The following is a 17873-nucleotide window of genomic DNA, read 5'->3' as shown; positions in this document are numbered from 1 at the left end:
CATTGATAAAGTACAGAGCCCTCTGAAGTTAGTTAAAATGCGCGGAAGAACACCAATTCGATATAGCGTTCGATATACAGTAGCAGAAGACATTATATAACACATATAAGTTCATGACTTTCGGTGGTTGTGAAATTATTCTACTCGTGTAATTTGTTTCTCAGTTTGTTAAATAGAAAACAGGTATTATTTTAATAATATTTTATTTATGTATAAAAATATATTAAGATATCGACATTTTAATATTAATTTTATGTGATAAAAACATTAATTGTCAAAATAAATATTGCAATTTTAATATGTCGGGTCAAGAATATACATTTCTTGCAAATTAAAAATGGCATTTCAATTTTATATATCCGATGATTTGCATGCAAATGACATAACTTAAAAATAGACAGACAAGAATGAAGCATACAAATGTCCATCAACGTAATTGTAATATCTACTTCATAATTTATCATTCTTTTGATATAATAATATAAACAACGTATTATGCTTTCGTATTTAACGGTATTGGATATTCTTGTATGTAAATAAAGAATCCTACAGTATTAATGATTGTTGTTAAATTATCATTTTTAGAGATGTCTGGAAGACCAATGAAATTTCCATATACGCTGTCTGCAAAAATTGCTCAGTTCCCATTTATGCATTACTACAACCATCCACGCGGTTGGATATTGAAGTACTGGTTAATGTCTACAGTCATTTGTATGCCTTTCTTCTATTATATGCAAAAATTAAGTAAGTGCAATTAGAATGAAGTTATTTAATTCGTTATTACCCAAGAGTACATAGTAACGACGTATAATTATTAATACTTTCCTTTCTTTCTTTAGGTTACAATCCAGAAAATGTGAAACGCTGGGACGAAATTCGTAAACACCAATTCTCACCAGAGATGAGACATTAAAACTACTGTAATATAGCATAATGTATGAAAATAAATGCATGTAAAATCTTATAATTAAGCAGTCGATATCATGTATCTTCTTATCTATCAGTTTCTGATATAATACATTACAAATTCCAATTACAAATCTACTTTAAATGTTTATTACCAAATTAATTGTATAAAACGTACATGATTACAAAGAACTGTTTTCACTGCTGTACAATATAGAGATTAATAATAATTTGTACTGTAGATTTTATACAGGACTAGCCTAAATTTTTACTTTTTTCGAAGTAGGCTGATTTTTGCGAAAGAAGAAAAAGTAAGTACAGCTAATACACAAACAATTTGGCAAAATCTAAAACAAAAATAATTAAACAACAAAATCTTTAACCGTTAATAATTTTGTGCAGAATATATAACGTATCTGAATCTCAGTGAAATCTACTTCATAGATATAGATGCGGTAATTATGTTTGTTACGTATAAATTTAAGTGTTACAAGAATACTTTTTTTTTTGCATTTATAATAAAAAAGTTTTATTACGCAAGTATTAATTCTTAAATCATCAGTCGTATTATGTTCTATCGCGTGTCGTGTACTATAAATACACTATTAAAAAAAACGATACTTTACATGTATTTCGATTTAGCACGAGTCAAAGCTTAAACGATTCAGTTGGGTGACCTCCGATATTATTTGCAGTGAAAGAATACATAAAATGCAATGAAATGAATAATCTTAAAATAATAAATAATTATTAATATAACGTAAAAAAACTTGTTCGATAACAAAAAAATTTTAGTATTACTAACTCAAAAAAGACTAATCTTGTACTGATTCAAGCAAACGAAATCGCTTACGCGCTGATTTACTTATATTTATAAAATGCTCTGTTTTCAAATATCTAAAAATATACGAGAGCACTTATAAACATGGATAAAATTCTACAAATAATACTGTGTACGCGTATTTTATTACAGCAAGCCTAAAAAGATATTGATTGGGATATTTGATAAGTAACGAAGGAGAAAATATTTTGAACACTTTTAAGCTTGCATTTTATCACCTGTTTCAACTGAATAATTTTATAAATTCTGTATAGCACTTTGTAAATTTTAGTAAACGAAATTTTTTCAGTATTATATACTTTACAAAGTTTCTTCCATTGAATCATGAATCTATATATAGTGCTTGATACCGCGGTATATAAATCCATATCCAGTTTTAAGGTACATTTACGTATTAAGAATAAAAGTTAATATTCAATAAATAGAACGTTGTTGGAAAAAGTACTTTGTTTCTATCTTGACTTTCGAATTTCTTCTGTATCTTCATCGTCGCTATCAACGAGACCATTTTCTTCAAGTTTTGGTTTCTTCGCACTCGTCGGACGTAATTGTTCTTCGCCGCAATTTAATCCAAGTTCCTTGCACCGTTTCTCAAAGTATTTCAGTAACCTCATACCTGCTCTGTATACGTAACTGTTTTTAAAAAAGACATAGTGTAACTCTAAAGACTTAAACTGTTTTAAATGTTCGGAAGCCAAAGATTTTGAATATAAACGGTTACTATATTCAGTTTTTATTGCAACAATTCTTTCTTTTTAAATCTAAAACATATATTAAGTGTATATAAAATTTGTTTAAAATCATTACAATAAATGAATTTATTTATATATTTATGAACTTAAAGCGTTGAAATGTTTTATAGCAGTTAAAACACTCGATATTTTGTTACATTTAACAACTAATTACTTTATATTATAATTGATTTATTAGTTAAAAATGCATGCTGATCAATTCCATTCCTCTTTTAGCGATAACAATAATAAGGCTGTGAATTTTAATGTATTTCTGTGTATTATAAATAAATAAATAAATAAACATCAACAGCCTAGTAATATAATTAAGAAAACTACTTAAAGCTGTTCATTTCTTATAAGTATATGAATAAAAAATTATTGCTGTTATTAGCAAAATCTTTAAACTAGCTTAAGAGATTATAGGATAGTATATTAATCAACGTTGTTAATCAATTTCGCAATCTGTGGCATCCGAACTTATACACAGCAATATTTGCGTTAACTGAACTCACTTGTATACAGAACTGTGTTCTTCGTTGTAAGCTTGACAATTTTGAAACACTAAATGACAATCGTTGAAAAATTGTTCTGATGTTTCGTATTCTCTATTATTAAGTTTACATTTAATTGTACCAAAATCCATGGGTTTGGAAATAATATCGTGATAATCTGGAACTTCGTCTTTTGTAACAGGTGATAGGAAAGGCCAAGAATCTCTATGGTGCATAATATCTGTTAATAATTCCTGTAGACCTCCCATGCCTTTATCTTCTTGTTCCTCTATAGCTCTTTTAGTTGCTCGTCTTGTTTTCCTTGGTTCTGTATCTTCTGAAGTGCTACTGTCTGGATATCAAAATTTTTATATACAATTAAACGTCGATTTTTAATTTACATATATCTTGATTAATAACACATGCAAAGCGTTAATGGAGTCTACATGTAAAAAAGATTTATTGCAATTTTAATGTTTTTTCGTTCATAAGTTAAAAACAATTTTGTTACTTTGCACCACAAATAAAAATGTTAAGATTATTTGTAGTAAATTCGATTAAAAGAAATTTATCATAACAAGAGAATAAGGACATTGTGCGTATACATGCAAATGAAACCTCTCCCTGTTACAAAAAGTTTTTATTAAAAATTAAATCTAATTTATTAATGACTAATGAATAAATGTGTAAAGCAAAAGTTGTTATACCATCTGACAATCTATAAAACAAAAAAAATACAAATGTACTAAGGAAAGTAGAATAGAGTTACAATACAGACCGTCCCAGTCTGTAGATTCTGTAGTGAGGAGGCTCTTGGCAAAGCCATGGATGCGAGAGCGTGCTGCTGCAGCGCACTGCCTCTCCTTGTCTCTTTCCCTTTCTCGCCCCCTCACTAACAACACAATTGAAACTAAGAAATTGCTTTATTACATCACCGTTTAAAATATTTTATTTATTAATGGGTTAGTACGAAAAAATAATAAAATACTCTAAAACTGCTTAACATTTTCAAGATTTATTTCAGTAATCTTAGTCGGTACTGAATTTTCGAATACTCGTATCGTATATTTGAATACCTTACCATATTTAGTATTCGTCCGTTTATCTCTTCTGTCTTTGCAATCTGAACAAGACCATTTCCCACGAGGTGCTCTCGCTATGGGAGGTTCTATGCACTCTATGTGATAATAACTTGAACATGCGTCGCAACTGATTAATTTTCCACCGCTTCTACATGCAGTGCATACATTTACTTGTTGACTGCTTCTGAAATTTCACAATTATTAAACGATGCTTATCGTTTAATAAACACTTATTAAAATAATTCTTACATGTCCATATCACTATCTTCTTCCAGTTCATCATCGTCTCGTTCTTCTTCTCCTTCACTTTCAAGAATACGCTTTGCACGATTATGTCGAGTTTCTTTAGTTAAAATTACTTCTTCTTCCAATTCCTCCTCAAATTTCTTACGTTGCTTAAGTTTTTCTTTTGATTTTATCGGTGGTTTGCATACTTTACAGTACCAATCTCCTTCTGGTACAGTCTATAAAGAAATATATTGTTAATTAACGTTGTATAATAAAAATGAATACTATTATCATTCGAAGAATATTACGCTTAGTTTTGGTTTTAAACAATATAAGTGATGGCCCTTGTTACACCCGTCGCAGAGTAGCATTTTCTCGGCGTCTCCGCGTCGTCTACATACACGACACTGTGCATGAAGTGCACTTCTATCCCATGCGACGCTATTTTCCAAAGTACTCAAATGTAAAAATAACTGAGACCAACTTGTTGACGCCATAAGAGATTGCTCCCATCTTTCTTTAGTTTCTTCGCTTGTTGACTTTTTATCTTTTTCATCGCCCCATAATGGTTCTTGTAAGTACTTTTGTTCTATAGCATGTGATAATTGCAAAATAGCACAAGCCATCTGTTTAATGACTGTCTGTTGCTTAGGATCTGAGAGTACTTCAGTCTCACTTGGTGGTCCTAAGTACTTTCCTGGATCTTTGTAAGTTTTTATATTAATACTTCCAGCCTCTGAATCGGGAGTACCTGGCCTACTATGCTTAGCTTCATTTTTCACTTTATCTAACGTTATATTAGTAGCAATATCTATTTCAATCTCGTTTGTACCATATATTAGTCTATCACACTGTTTGTCGTAACTCCTATTGTTAATTGCTTTTCTCCATGCTTCTCGATCGTTAACCTTTAAATGTCCCAAGCAAGCTGATTTCATTTTATCTTCAAAATCTAGAATATAATCTCTTAACGTTAATTCTAAAACGTCGTCGACTGACGTTTCGGAAGGGAAATTTAAATTAGCGTTTTCATATTTATTTTTCTTTGTAGTTTTGTTAATAGGTACTTTAATAGGTTCTGAAAACTGTATGCAAAATTTAATTAATTATAGTATTTAAGAAGCTATGCTTACCGTATTACAAAGTACTTACAACTTCTGGATTAAGTTTATGTCTAGGACATTCTTCGATCACAGACATTAGACTTGTCATTTCTTGTAAAATGTTATTTCTGAGTTCACCTTCTCTGATTCCTCGTTTATTTAAACCGTTCACTAAAGTTTCTATATCTTCTGGTTTTCCATAGAAGCTCCACTTTGGTCCAAGCCTTTTGCAGTGAACTGGACATTCTTTATCCCCTGTGCAAGCTAATAAGCTTTTTCTGATATTAGATAATTCTTGTTTAAATTCTTTTCGAGATGTATCTTTCCTTGGAGATTTAAGACCATTCTTTTCAGAAAATGTAACTTTCTTAGGAGATTTCTTCGCTTTCTTAAAACTATTTTCTTTGTCGCTAAATTCATCTTCAAATTTATTTCTTAAATATGCGTACGTTGATTCTCTGTCTTTTAATTCCGGTTGATAAGGTGTACCTTCTGGGAGACAAATACCGGGCCACCACTCATCGTTTTCTACAAATATTCCTGTGCACATAAAAATTTATTAGACATACATAATACTGAAAATTATCTACTAGCATATAAACTACCTGGTATCGATAAAAATCTCCAGTATCTACGATGGGCTCTATCAGAACCTAAGTAAACCATCATTTTATCATCCCTAGATGCTTGTTGAAGTTCTTTTAATTTGTTTTCATGTTCTTCTTTCTTTTTCACTTCTTCACAGTTACTACGTGTAATTTTCTTTGGCTTTTTACTTTCTTTATCTTTCTCATTACTCATTTTTTCCTTTTCTTCTTTTTCTTTCTTTTCTTTTTTTTGTTCAGCTATCAAAAACGATTTCAATTCTTTTTTTGCTTGATGAAGTTTTTCGTGTCTCTCTTCAATTACATCTTGTATTGAAGCAAATGTAAGTAACTGATGAATTAGACACGTCGCCACTTTCAATTTTTCGTCCAAATCAAATTCATGTACGTTACGATGTCCCAATAATCTTAAAATATATGCCTCCTTTATTCTCATTAAAAGAGCGGGATCATCTTGATTTGTATATCCTCCTAAAGTGGAAACAACAAAATTAATATATTAGCTATTAACTAATATTTTTTTTTTATATTTCTTAATTCAAAATGCAGACGAGAAATCTTACCTCTTTGAGAATATCTCCATTTTGAAGCAACTTCACCTATTCGTCCACCGGAACTTAGTAAATGTTGTCTCAAAATCTCACTCAAAGTCACATGATCCAATGTCATTTCAGACAATTTGCACCCTTGATACATTTGACTCCAGCTAGATGCTATTGTAGCAAGTTTCACAGCTTTTGTCATCGAAGTTACTCCTTCATACATACTAGTATCATTTAATAAATCAGATGCTTGAGCATGGATTTCATCTTCTTCATCTGCTTGATACTTAAATATATTTGATAGGAGCAACTGTAAGAGGTCGCTCCATGGTCCAGATGTTTCTTTGACCAACAATGCCTTTTCCAACAAATCTAATGTAAAACTATTTGGAAAATATGTAGTAACTTCTAATTCATCGCTAAAAAATTCTAGAAATTCTAGAATCATTATGGAATCACCAAATTTCTCATTAGGTATACTACTCTTAACTGGGGTGGGTTGTGGGAGAACAGAAAGATCTTCACATTCGAGATCTTCCCTTGGTTTATTCCATTGCCTCATATATGCAGCTAAAGCAGCTAATTTTTGTTTTTCTTCCTTTTTACGTTCACTTTTAAGAACTCGTTCTTCTTTCCGTTTTGCTTTCTCTTCAAGAGCTTTTGCCTTACGTTCCTCTTTAAATTTTCCATTCATTCTATACATGGATTTTCATAGTATTAATATATTATTCAAAATCAAATATTATTTCGTTTACGGAATGCATTACTTACCTCGGTTTTCGAAATTTTTTTATATCCACTCCACCTTGATTTACTTTCTTGAGAGGATCTGGCTTTTCTATTGACTTTTGTTTTGATATATCTGATGTAAGAAATTTATCAATTGATTCTTGCTTGTGTCTTACATATTTTTTAACACGTGATGTAAAGTCTGGTGGTGGGCCAGCAAATATAGTGTCAAAACGTACTTTACTGATTCCATATTTTTGTAAAACACTATCCTGAACATAAACACAATATTTCAATAACACATTTTATTAATCATTTTAGTGTTTTAAGAGAGTTACTAACTTTCACAACCCATATACCACTTTCATTTTGTTCACATAACTGACGTAAGAATATTTTATTACGTTCTCTGCTGTAATGTTGTTTCCTCCTTCTTACTTGTTCTGCCTCCACTATCATAAGCTGACTAATATCAGATTCTCCACAATCTAATTGTTCTACTTCATAACGAAACAAATTTGCTGGTGGATGATATTGTTGCTCTTGTAAATTCCTGTATCAGTAAAGCATGTCATATATATTAATATAGTATCAATATTATAATATGTGTGTGTGTGTGTGTGTGTGTGTGTGTGTGTGTGTGTGTGTGTGTGTGTACCTATTGTTTTCTTTAGCAAATAATTTAATTTGCTGTTCTGAAGGTGCAATAACTTGAAGAACATGACAATCACACCAAGAATCTTCGGTAAAGCTTGCTTCTACCATTTCTCCTACAAAATAGCGTTCTCTTGCAAACTGATATACATCTTCTATCATGTCATTAAAAGAAGATCTATTTGTTTTACTGGCAAGATATAGTATAGGAATACGTAACTGTAATATAAACATTATAATCGGTAGAACAAAAATTAGAATATACAATAATAAATAAATGATTCAATGATATACCTCCATTGGAAACTCTTTAAGACTCCTTTTTGCATTTTCTTCACATTGTAAAGCTTCTTCGAAGGTCATGTTGGTTCTACCAGTTATACTGCATGACCATATAAGTGAATTGCACAAAATAATTCTCTCACAGAATTCACTGTAATTGCAAGATATAAAATGTTATAAATATGATCTCTTAACAATGTTTAAACACAATATTATATTCAGGATTTTTCAATTTTCCTTATTACTTATGAACCAATGGCTGTATAAAAATGAAACAAATGATATATCAACATATGCATTTATAAAAATGAAGATAATCAACAAAGTTGAAATTAAAAAAGTATGAAATATCTGTATCTAACAAATCATACTGAATAAAGTTTACAGTATGTATCGAAACTATTTCAGCTGTCATAGTCTTACTTGTAGTCCTTGAAAATTTCATTGGTAACCTCACAATGAAAAACTTCATCATCATCTTTAAAGTCTGAGGAGACATGAAGTCGTTGGAACGGTTGCTTACGAAGAAGCGGCATGTCAGTACTTGGAAATCTATCGTTATATTTACGTAAATTTCGTTTATGCTTCTAACAGAGTTAAAAAATCAATTCTACGTCGAAGATGGAATTGTACTCTTTCCGGAATGCCACCAGGCACATGCGACGCGATATATGCGATTTAACAAACGCACTTCAAGCTTAAAACACCGCGAAAATTTGATTGAGATTGTTGTAGATAACTAGTGTGAAAATTTCAATTATTCATAAGTGTCGAATACAAAACTTCGGTACAGTTTTATGAAACATTTCGAGTTTCGTGACAAGGCACGATTTAACGGTGCTCGTGGAAGCGCGCACTCACATCTGGCACTACAAAGCCGGAAGCCAATAAAAAGAATAACGGTACCAACGTAAAATAGTTAATTAAAACGCGGGAAACAAAGATCATTGCATAATAGTGGTTCTTTTATTAATACACCCAAAATTTAATTTAGGAAACTTTTTTATTTTTATCATTCACACCTTTTATTACATCATTTTTAATAAATCATTGTCTTTACGAAAAAACATAAAAACGAATGTGACATATTTTCTTTATAGTTGGTACTTTCTATTCGATTGAAATTATAGACTCGGTAGATTTGGCGGGAATAATTTACACATTCACCTAACTATATTTCAACCTTTATATAATTATTTTAACAGCTGTACACTAATTAAAAAAACTATATTTCATAAATGTTTTATTTATAAGATACAATATAAAAACAACTGAGGGTGTAGGGATATAATTATACAGGAGTATTGGAATATAGGAATTTGAAAATTTAAGAATATGTCTCGATGTAATGAATACAGTTTGCTCTTATAATATAGATATGTACAAATAAATTATATAAAAATATTGACAAATAAAAATGTATTAAAGTAATGAATAAGCAACTAATTATGTCTAATTGATATATTCATGTTAGAAAACATTATTCCAACCATTCTGTAATGTACTGGCATTTTGTAGGTGTTACATCACCGACGTCACAACAATTTTTTCTCACCTATATTACAATATCTTAATATTAATAACTAATTAATTTTTACATAAATACAAACTAAAAGTAAGATAACTTACAGGACAAACACCACAAGTAGATTTAATTAATCCAGGTGGATTTAATAAAGGTTCTACTGCTCTGTATAAATTACTTCCATCCCCTGAAAGAGTGCGTTCTACTTTTCCATCATAAACCAATGTGTTCAATATCATTTCCAGATCATCTACTGATAATTTTACCTATAAATAATTCTATTTTTAAACATAAACATGCAGAGAATGTAAAAATTATAGTATTTATACATACCTTGCTTATTCCAAGATCAGAAATAAACTTCCAAACTTCTTTGGATGAAGCAAATGTAACATTCCTAGCTATAATTGGTCCACCTTTACTAGAATTTATTTGTTCTCGTTTTTTCTCCAAAAATCTATAACATTGTTGATTGAGAACATCAACAAATTCTGCTTCAAAGTCTTGGTCTTGGTACCAAGCACCGCCCGTGACAGAGGTATCTGGTTCTAAGTTATACAACATATACACTTTTTTTTTGCTTGCTGCCACTGATTTAACAGCTTTGATAAATTTTTTGGTTTCCAAGCTCTTTAAAATTTTGTTTAGTTGAGTTGGCATTAGATTTGATTTAAATCTTATATCGCGAATCCAAATTCCTTTATTTCCTGCTTCTTCAATTATTGTGTATACAATCTTTTCTTCATTATCTGCACCTTTAGCTACTTTTGCTTTAGAAGGATCTTTCAAACGGTACAACAAAGAACCGCCTTGTTTAAATAGATCAAAATGTCCCTGAGATAAAAGTTTGTTTATAATTTGGGCTCTTTGAGCTGGCTGTAAATCTGGCATTTCAACTGTTAAATCTTTGTCAGATATTCCTTTTGGTCTTGCTTGAGCTAAGGCAATAATTCTGGAAATTTTAATATCAAAGTTATGTCATAATCATTTAGTTATGAATATCACTACAGTGAATACTATAAGAAACATAACCTATCGATGTGTGTTAGTGTGTTATGTGTGTTTTAATAAATATGAAAACATACTTTTGTTCAATTTGAGATAAATTAACATCTGTCTCAGTTGCATCTTGCTCCTTTGAAGTGCTGGCCTCAATTTCCATTGAATATTTAAATCATCAAACATCGAAATACTATACATATATTGCTGATTATTATCCCATGCTATATACTGGGACCCATGAGCCCCTGCGCAGAACAAATAAAATTCTTCTTGATCGACAACTTTGATAACAGAACTCATCTTGACCGATAACTCTGATGATCACCATAGAGTATAGGAATTATTGAAAATGATACGCAAATAAATACGTCAAGAAAAAAGGAAACAATCTTTTAATTCTCTCTTTCGAACATGAAAAGTTTTATTCTGTTATAATATGTTTCTATTGTACTATTTTACGAATAGAGTTGTTGGATAAACAATGTTTGTTCATTGTGCGCAAGATGGCTTTGATTGGTTAGCGCACTCCATAACCAAGAGCAGTGTACATGGGCACTTATGATGATTCTGGTTCTAAATGTAAACCAGTGGTCTTTTATATCATTTAGTTTTATAGTACTACAACTACTATTTATATATTTTGCACAACGTGCATGTAATTAATAAAATGGTATACAAGTTGTGGGAATTCTTTTGTAGTCAGACGTGATGCATGAAACGATTCTGTTCTCTCATGAAATAATTATTTCAAACGTCACTAGGTTACAAATTTTTACTGTATCAATGTAAATATTACTTTAGTAGCATGGCAGATTTTTTAGATGCAACAGAAACTGATGATTCTTTAAATATTGCCACTAAAGATTGGAATCGTGCTGTTGAAATTGCCAAAAAGGTATTTTTATATACAGTTAATAAAAGACGTTTATATGTCAGTATGTAAATTACTTTTTTAAACGTATTCATACTTTTTGTTATTTTAAGAATGGTTACAAAGAAGGAATAGAAAATGGAGCAAACTCTGTTTTTCAAAAAGGTTTCGACAAAGGTTATGAGGAAGCTTTTGAAACTGCTTTTATGTTAGGAAAATTTAAAAGTTTATTAAATGTTATACCGCAAAATATTATACTTCCTGAACACATAAAAGAAATTCTTGATAAAACTAAAAGAGGTGCATGTTACATATGCATGGGAGAATCTCAAGGCAAAAATAATACACAGAAATCATTTTCACAAATTATTAATGAACAAAGAAAACATTCGTTACATGTTATTCAAATCCTTGATGAATATTTTCAACCGTATGTTAAAGAATTGAATATTAGTAAGTTAGATATATCCGAATTAAAAAATCAGGTTGAAAAATTATCTGAAGATGAACAATACAATTAAAATGTAAACTTTTGTATTTTTTTTGTTTATTAGTATACATGATATTCATATGTTAATCTTGTAAATAAAGTATCGTATTTTATAAATATAATCCTTCGGGTGAACCTTCTTTCTTCCGATACAAAACACTTTCTTTAGATTTTTTAAAGTCATCGCTGGTAACTTTCATACGACGTTCACGCAATGCCATTAATCCAGCTTCAGTACATATAGCCTAGAAGCAATAAATTTTTAGTATAAAACATATATAATTGTCAAAATATATACATTATAATACCTTAATATCTGCTCCAGAAAGATCATCCTTAGCCATAATTAATTCTGCTAGATTCACATCTGGTGCTAAAGTCATTCTACTAGTATGAATATTGAAAATTCTTCTTTTTGTTTTTTCATCAGGTAATGGAAATTCTATTTTCCTATCAATGCGACCTGGTCTGATTAATGCTGGGTCTAATGTTTCAATTCTATTTGTAGCCATTACAACTTTAACATCTCCTCGGCTGTCAAACCCTGAAAGTGTAATAACATTTAATTTATATACAATTAAAATGTCACAACAAAATTTAAATCATTTTATATACCATCGAGTTGATTAAGGAGTTCTAACATAGTTCTTTGAATTTCACGTTCTCCTCCACTATTACTGTCATATCGTTTTGTACCTACAGCATCTATTTCATCTATAAATACGATAGAAGGAGCATGTTCTTCTGCAACTCTAAATAATTCTCTTACAAGTTTTGGGCCATCTCCTAGATATTTTTGTATAAGTTCAGACCCAACCACTCTCAAGAAAGTTGCCGAGGTCTGATTAGCTACAGCTTTAGCTAATAATGTTTTTCCAGTTCCTGGTGGACCATAAAGTATAACTCCTTTTGGTGGTTTAATACCCATTTCTTCATAGTATTCTGGATGTGTTAATGGCAATTCTACAGATTCTTTAATCTCTTGAATTTGTGTATCAAGTCCTATATAATAAAAAGTATGTAAACATTTGCATGAAACTATTACAATACTACTGTAATTATTGATACATACCACCAATGTCTGCATAAGTTTCTTGTGGAGCTTTTTCTAATTTCATTACTGTAACCATAGGATCTGTGTCATCGCCTAAAACTCCAACAACAGCATGAACTTTATGATTTAATAAAACTGAACATCCTGGTTCCAACTGATCCTTATCCACAAAGGATAAAATTGATACATAATGTTCAGAACCAACAGATGTAGAAACTATAGCATGATTATCATCAATTATTTCTTCTAATGTTCCAACAGACATTGGAGTTCCACGTAAGTCATCAACTTTAGATCTTTCCTCTTCATTCTTCTCCTCCTGTGGTTTTAGTCTCTCTTGGTTTGTAATAAATTCTTCTTCCATTAGCAAGTAATCTTTTATACGTTCCAATTTTAAAAGCTTCAATCTACACCGTGTATGCGGTGTAACTTGCGGCAATTTTAAAGCAGCATCTGGCCCCTTTGTACGTCGCTTCTTTTTGCCCACCCTTGTTGGTATGGGGGGTTCATACTTCTTCTTCTTATCTTTATCATCTTTCTTATCACCTCCTGTACCACCAGTACCTGACTGATTTTGTCCCTACAATAAATATTTGCAATAAATGTTATAATTGTTTAAAAATATTTAATTTTTAAGTATATCGTTTTTATATTATCATTTTGAGTGAATATTATATATTAATTAAGATATATCAATATGTTATAAACAATTTCACTTTGAATGACACAGTAAAACTTAATATAACAAAATTAAAATGTTGAACTATGTTAACCTAAAATGAAGGATGACATTTAATAATATAAACCGTAAATTAAAGTTGTTATAGATATATTAAAGACTTTACTCCAAATTCTCTTAAACAATATAAATTGATAATTTTATATTTAATTCAAATAATTTATGGAAACTTACCATCTCACATCTATTGTTTGACCATAGAACGAAACAGCGAAGTCATTCACACCGAGCACACGCAGTATCGATTTCGATTCGATACTCGCTCATGCGATATCGAAATAGTTCGATATATTTCAAAATATTTGAATGATATTTTTTAATTACAAAATTAATAAAAAAACAAAAATATATGAAATATAATTCCACTCTTAAGCAATAAAACAATTAAACAACGTAAATGATATTATAGATTAATGAAATTTTATTTCAATATTTAGATACAATTATCTTTGCAGTAAAGTATCATCTAAATTTTTCAGTTGTCGCTTCTGTATAACGTCTCACAAATTAAAGGCATCAGAATAAAAATAAGCACCATCAAAAATAATAAAATTATCGTTACAATCATTTGTAATTGTCTTGTTTCACTTTTAAAAAATGTAAATGTTGTATACGAAATTTTTAAATCATGTGCCATGAAATGGAACAAAAACATGCTGTCCAACAATATAAGCTATATAAAAATTAGAAATACTTTTTAATGTAAACAAACGAATAAATTTCTAATTTAATTATAGTATTAAATAGATCATTATACGGAAAACCTTTATAGTACATAATTCGTTTTGAATAAAAGGTATAATACCATCTTTCTTTCCTTCTCAGTTACATTGTACATTTGAAGTTTAATTTTTGAATCAGTAATATTCTTTTATATTGCACTTCATTCCGAACTTAGAAAATGTATATGAAAGGACAACAGTTTAATTGAATCGAAATTTATGCTGTAGAAAGATCAATTCACTTTATATTGAAGTATATAAATGAATCGAAACAATACTTTGTTAATAAGATAAAGTTTTTTACATTGAAATACTTTACGTTACTTTAATTATGCAATAGCTTTTTATACTTTCGTTTATCACAATGATTAATAAATATCTGGAAATATGTTTTTTTTTTTTTTTAAGTAAAAGCCTCGATAACAGAATATACTACAACGCATACAAAACGTTCCGTAATGTAATGAGAGCCGTATTTGAAGCGATTTAGTGAAAACATTTACGAGGCTTAAAGGCCAGCTAAAATAATCCTGGGGTCTTCTACAGCGGCTTTGATCTTTCTTAGAAACATCACAGCCTCGCGTCCATCAATTAATCGATGATCGTATGTTAAAGCCACGTACATCATTGGACGAATTACAACCTGGAATACCTTAATATAATAAAAAAGAATCATTACATAATTTCAACAAAATTTTATCACATTTACCTCGCCCTTTACTGCAATAGGTCTATCAAATACGCCATGCATTCCAAGAATAGCACTTTGTGGTGGATTAATAATAGGTGTTCCCATAAGGGATCCGAAAACACCACCGTTGCTTATTGTGAATGTGCCACCATCCATATCTTCTACAGATATTTTTCCTTTTCTTGCTTTATCGCTTAAAGCTGCTAAAGCAATTTCAATATCTGCATAATTTTTGTTTTCTACGCTACGAAGGACTGGAACGACAAGACCTTTTGGTGTGGCGACGGCAACACTAATATCAACATAATCTCTATAAACAATATCAGTGCCATCTATTACAGCATTCACTACTGGCTGATCTTTTAAAGCATAAGAAGCTGCTGCGATAAATGGACTCATAAATCCAAGTTTCAAACCATATTTCTTTGTAAAGGCTTCTTGGTGTGTTTTACGAAATTCCATAATACGGCTATAAAAAAAATATAATTCATTAATAATTACAAAACCAGAATTAAAAACCAAAAAGTTATTGTAATATATAGTTACCTCATATCAATTTCATTGAAAGTTGTTAACATGGCGTTCGTATTTTGAGCATCTTTTAATCTTTCCGCAATACGTATTCGCATTCTATTCATTTTTACTCGTTGCTCTGTTCTTGTACCAATGATTTCACGAGAATAATCAGTGGGAGGTAGCTGTACTTTCGCACTTTCTAATGCCTAAAAATTTGAACATTTTTATTACAAAATTTTGCAATTTAAATTCATAATATTGATCTTTTTACCTGAGCATGTTTAATTGCAGCAACTGGCATGGATGCTGCAGGTGCTTGTGGAGGTGTAGGTTTAGCTGCTGGTGGTGGTACTGGTGGAGGTGCAGCAGCAGCTGATGGTGGTGGCGGTGGTGGTGGTGGTGGCGGCGGTGGTGCAGCTGCTGATGGTGGTGGTGGTGGTGGTGGTGGTGGACTTGGAGCTTCAGCAGGTTTTGCAGCTGATGGTGCAGCTCCACCGGTAGCACCAATATCAATGGTACATAATTTTTGCCCTGGTTTAACAGTGTCCCCATCTTTTACAAAGAGTTCTTTTATAACACCAGAACCAGGTGCTGGTACAGGAACTGAAGTCTGCAAAAAAATTACCATAAATTCAATAACTGCAAAATATTCAAAAATATAAAAATCTGGGATATAAAGATCTGGAGATGTAGGAACATATGCTTGATATAATATGCATACAAATATATTTCTTACTTTTGTAGTATTGATTTTACCTTATCTGTTTCAATTTCACATAAAATATCATCTTCCTTAACTTGATCACCAGCTTTCTTATCCCATCTGACATCTCCTTCGCTTACACTTTCTGCAAATGCTGGTACTACAACTTCCTTTATTTCCCCTGTTTTTACAAATATAAAATATGTAAAAATGTATAGTAATCTATTTCAATATATCTATTTATCTACATATAAATTTACTTACATAACGAGGATGTTGAATGAATATGTTTTGTCTGATCTTTCCAACAGTGAAATTTCTTATACTTTGTATACCTGAATAAAAATATATAATTAGATTAAAACTGTAACCAAATATTTAAAAATGTTATCAATCTAAGAACACGTGTATGTTCTGATTTTTAACTTACAATTGGGAATTCTTGGTAACCACATGTTGGGTGTGGATATATAGAATGTGCCCTACAAAAATGATTTGATACAATTAGTAGTTTCTGTTCATGGTTATCCCCAATGTTGATATGCCTCTCTATAAAGATAATATTTTAGATTTGCAACATAGCTCACCACTCCTTTAAGTTTCATCATTTTTAATATCCATTAGTCTTACCTTGCCTATGTAAAGGTCTCACAACCTAAAATAAAGATTAATACATATAATAAATCATTCCTTACTGTTCTACTGTTCATACATTATGATGTAAAAATAAGGTATATGGAAGGAGAAGATAAAAATAGGTATTGTTTCAATTATAACAGAAACCTTGACTTATAAACAGCTTGAAAGCAATCGAAATCTTATTTAACTAAAAGAAGAGTTCGTATTTGACGGTCACGTGAAATTTCATTCTTTTTATTGACGATTCAAGTCATGCAGTGTTAAGATACTATTATATAATCAATGTTGAAAATAAGGGTAGTATTTCGACAACCTTGGCTACACGTTCGCTACTTCAAAGGGCGTTAAGTTCTTTTCGCTTAATGTAGGTGTCATATGTATCTTGGGTGTGCTTCAAAAAACGAAAAGAACTTAATTATAAAACTCACCTTGGTTTGTGATATACTAATTCTTGTTATTATACGAGGCACAAACCGCGAACAGTTGGATAGCATCGCGGCCATCCTCTAACGGAAAGTCACAACTCTGATATTCACTCCCGACTCTCGTGATAGTAAGCAGACTGTACAGACTAGTATGTCAGTGGCTATGTAGATTATTGCGACAGATGTGTTCTAAAATTTGCTATTGGTGTGTTCCAAAATGCGCAAAAACTGTCATGAACTTAGATAAGAACACAAAAAATAAATGTAATGATTACAAACAAATGTGAAAACAAATG

The 17873-nt window shown here is 30.7% G+C and overlaps 6 protein-coding genes across 10 annotated transcripts; 2 read left to right on the top strand and 4 right to left on the bottom strand.

Moving 5' to 3' along the window:
• Nucleotides 1-31: 31 nt before the first annotated feature.
• roh (reduction of Rh1) lies at nucleotides 32-1043 on the top strand. Its single transcript, XM_003707307.3, has 3 exons — nucleotides 32-183; nucleotides 586-747; nucleotides 843-1043. The coding sequence occupies exons 2-3, from the start codon at nucleotides 588-590 to the stop codon at nucleotides 914-916; spliced, it is 234 nt and encodes a 77-aa protein (XP_003707355.1). The 5' UTR covers nucleotides 32-183; nucleotides 586-587; the 3' UTR covers nucleotides 917-1043.
• On the bottom strand, nucleotides 758-9079 carry Acf (ATP-dependent chromatin assembly factor large subunit). Of its 5 annotated transcripts, XM_076536423.1 has the most exons (15): nucleotides 8624-9079; nucleotides 8213-8351; nucleotides 7923-8137; nucleotides 7607-7817; nucleotides 7307-7536; nucleotides 6557-7230; nucleotides 5994-6464; nucleotides 5438-5928; nucleotides 5118-5370; nucleotides 4594-4988; nucleotides 4307-4521; nucleotides 4057-4241; nucleotides 3754-3867; nucleotides 2997-3327; nucleotides 758-2383 (listed from the first exon to the last, which is right to left on the bottom strand). In XM_076536423.1, exons 1-15 carry the CDS (start codon nucleotides 8734-8736, stop codon nucleotides 2203-2205), a joined length of 4218 nt encoding a protein of 1405 aa, XP_076392538.1. In that variant the 5' UTR covers nucleotides 8737-9079; the 3' UTR covers nucleotides 758-2202. The 5 variants fall into 5 exon arrangements, with proteins under 5 accessions (XP_076392538.1, XP_076392534.1, XP_076392536.1 ...); XM_076536419.1 differs by having other exon boundaries at nucleotides 4594-5370; XM_076536421.1 differs by having other exon boundaries at nucleotides 758-2371; nucleotides 4594-5370.
• A 347-nt stretch (nucleotides 9080-9426) lies between these two features.
• On the bottom strand, nucleotides 9427-11031 carry Polr3F (RNA polymerase III subunit F). Its single transcript, XM_003707306.3, has 4 exons — nucleotides 10811-11031; nucleotides 10059-10677; nucleotides 9830-9991; nucleotides 9427-9755 (listed from the first exon to the last, which is right to left on the bottom strand). Exons 1-4 carry the CDS (start codon nucleotides 10885-10887, stop codon nucleotides 9681-9683), a joined length of 933 nt encoding a protein of 310 aa, XP_003707354.1. The 5' UTR covers nucleotides 10888-11031; the 3' UTR covers nucleotides 9427-9680.
• A 123-nt stretch (nucleotides 11032-11154) lies between these two features.
• Nucleotides 11155-12210, top strand: LOC100882310 (uncharacterized). Its single transcript, XM_003707416.3, has 2 exons — nucleotides 11155-11622; nucleotides 11712-12210. Exons 1-2 carry the CDS (start codon nucleotides 11533-11535, stop codon nucleotides 12117-12119), a joined length of 498 nt encoding a protein of 165 aa, XP_003707464.2. The 5' UTR covers nucleotides 11155-11532; the 3' UTR covers nucleotides 12120-12210.
• On the bottom strand, nucleotides 12116-14195 carry Rpt2 (26S proteasome regulatory subunit Rpt2). The gene is made up of 5 exons (XM_012294926.2): nucleotides 14056-14195; nucleotides 13161-13722; nucleotides 12704-13090; nucleotides 12397-12632; nucleotides 12116-12333 (listed from the first exon to the last, which is right to left on the bottom strand). The coding sequence occupies exons 1-5, from the start codon at nucleotides 14056-14058 to the stop codon at nucleotides 12199-12201; spliced, it is 1323 nt and encodes a 440-aa protein (XP_012150316.1). The 5' UTR covers nucleotides 14059-14195; the 3' UTR covers nucleotides 12116-12198.
• Nucleotides 14196-14279: 84 nt separating this feature from the next.
• LOC100879497 (dihydrolipoyllysine-residue succinyltransferase component of 2-oxoglutarate dehydrogenase complex, mitochondrial) lies at nucleotides 14280-17721 on the bottom strand. The gene is made up of 9 exons (XM_003707305.3): nucleotides 17581-17721; nucleotides 17144-17168; nucleotides 16944-16995; nucleotides 16778-16848; nucleotides 16567-16694; nucleotides 16082-16420; nucleotides 15841-16016; nucleotides 15313-15763; nucleotides 14280-15246 (listed from the first exon to the last, which is right to left on the bottom strand). The coding sequence occupies exons 1-9, from the start codon at nucleotides 17653-17655 to the stop codon at nucleotides 15112-15114; spliced, it is 1452 nt and encodes a 483-aa protein (XP_003707353.2). The 5' UTR covers nucleotides 17656-17721; the 3' UTR covers nucleotides 14280-15111.
• Nucleotides 17722-17873: the final 152 nt, after the last annotated feature.

The sequence above is a fragment of the Megachile rotundata genome, chromosome 10, assembly GCF_050947335.1.
Source record: "Megachile rotundata isolate GNS110a chromosome 10, iyMegRotu1, whole genome shotgun sequence".
NCBI lineage: Eukaryota > Metazoa > Arthropoda > Insecta > Hymenoptera > Megachilidae > Megachile > Megachile rotundata.
This window is presented reverse-complemented; position numbering and strand designations above follow the sequence as displayed.

Bases quoted from the DNA above. Each gene is read 5' to 3' on its own strand.
- LOC100879497 (XM_003707305.3), bottom strand. From the start codon at position 17,655: ATGGCCGCGATGCTATCCAACTGTTCGCGGTTTGTGCCTCGTATAATA. The intron at 16,849-16,943 runs GTAAGTTAAAAA...ATTTTTATTCAG, and splicing joins GTTACCAAGAATTCCCAATT to GTATACAAAGTATAAGAAAT. The intron at 15,764-15,840 runs GTAACTATATAT...TTTTTTTTATAG, and splicing joins TTCAATGAAATTGATATGAG to CCGTATTATGGAATTTCGTA.
- Acf (XM_076536419.1), bottom strand. From the start codon at position 8,736: ATGCCGCTTCTTCGTAAGCAACCGTTCCAACGACTTCATGTCTCCTCA. The intron at 7,818-7,922 runs GTACACACACAC...TTACTGATACAG, and splicing joins TTTGCTAAAGAAAACAATAG to GAATTTACAAGAGCAACAAT. The intron at 5,371-5,437 runs GTAAGTACTTTG...TTTTGCATACAG, and splicing joins ATAAACTTAATCCAGAAGTT to TTTTCAGAACCTATTAAAGT.
- LOC100882310 (XM_003707416.3), top strand. From the start codon at position 11,533: ATGGCAGATTTTTTAGATGCAACAGAAACTGATGATTCTTTAAATATT. The intron at 11,623-11,711 runs GTATTTTTATAT...TGTTATTTTAAG, and splicing joins CTGTTGAAATTGCCAAAAAG to AATGGTTACAAAGAAGGAAT.
- Rpt2 (XM_012294926.2), bottom strand. The intron at 13,091-13,160 runs GTATGTATCAAT...TTTATTATATAG, and splicing joins AACTTATGCAGACATTGGTG to GACTTGATACACAAATTCAA. The intron at 12,334-12,396 runs GTATTATAATGT...TATTGCTTCTAG, and splicing joins TTTCTGGAGCAGATATTAAG to GCTATATGTACTGAAGCTGG.
- Polr3F (XM_003707306.3), bottom strand. From the start codon at position 10,887: ATGGAAATTGAGGCCAGCACTTCAAAGGAGCAAGATGCAACTGAGACA. The intron at 10,678-10,810 runs GTATGTTTTCAT...TAAAATTTCCAG, and splicing joins TTATCTCAAATTGAACAAAA to AATTATTGCCTTAGCTCAAG. The intron at 9,756-9,829 runs GTAAGTTATCTT...ATTGTAATATAG, and splicing joins CTACTTGTGGTGTTTGTCCT to GTGAGAAAAAATTGTTGTGA.
- roh (XM_003707307.3), top strand. From the start codon at position 588: ATGTCTGGAAGACCAATGAAATTTCCATATACGCTGTCTGCAAAAATT. The intron at 748-842 runs GTAAGTGCAATT...TTCTTTCTTTAG, and splicing joins CTATTATATGCAAAAATTAA to GTTACAATCCAGAAAATGTG.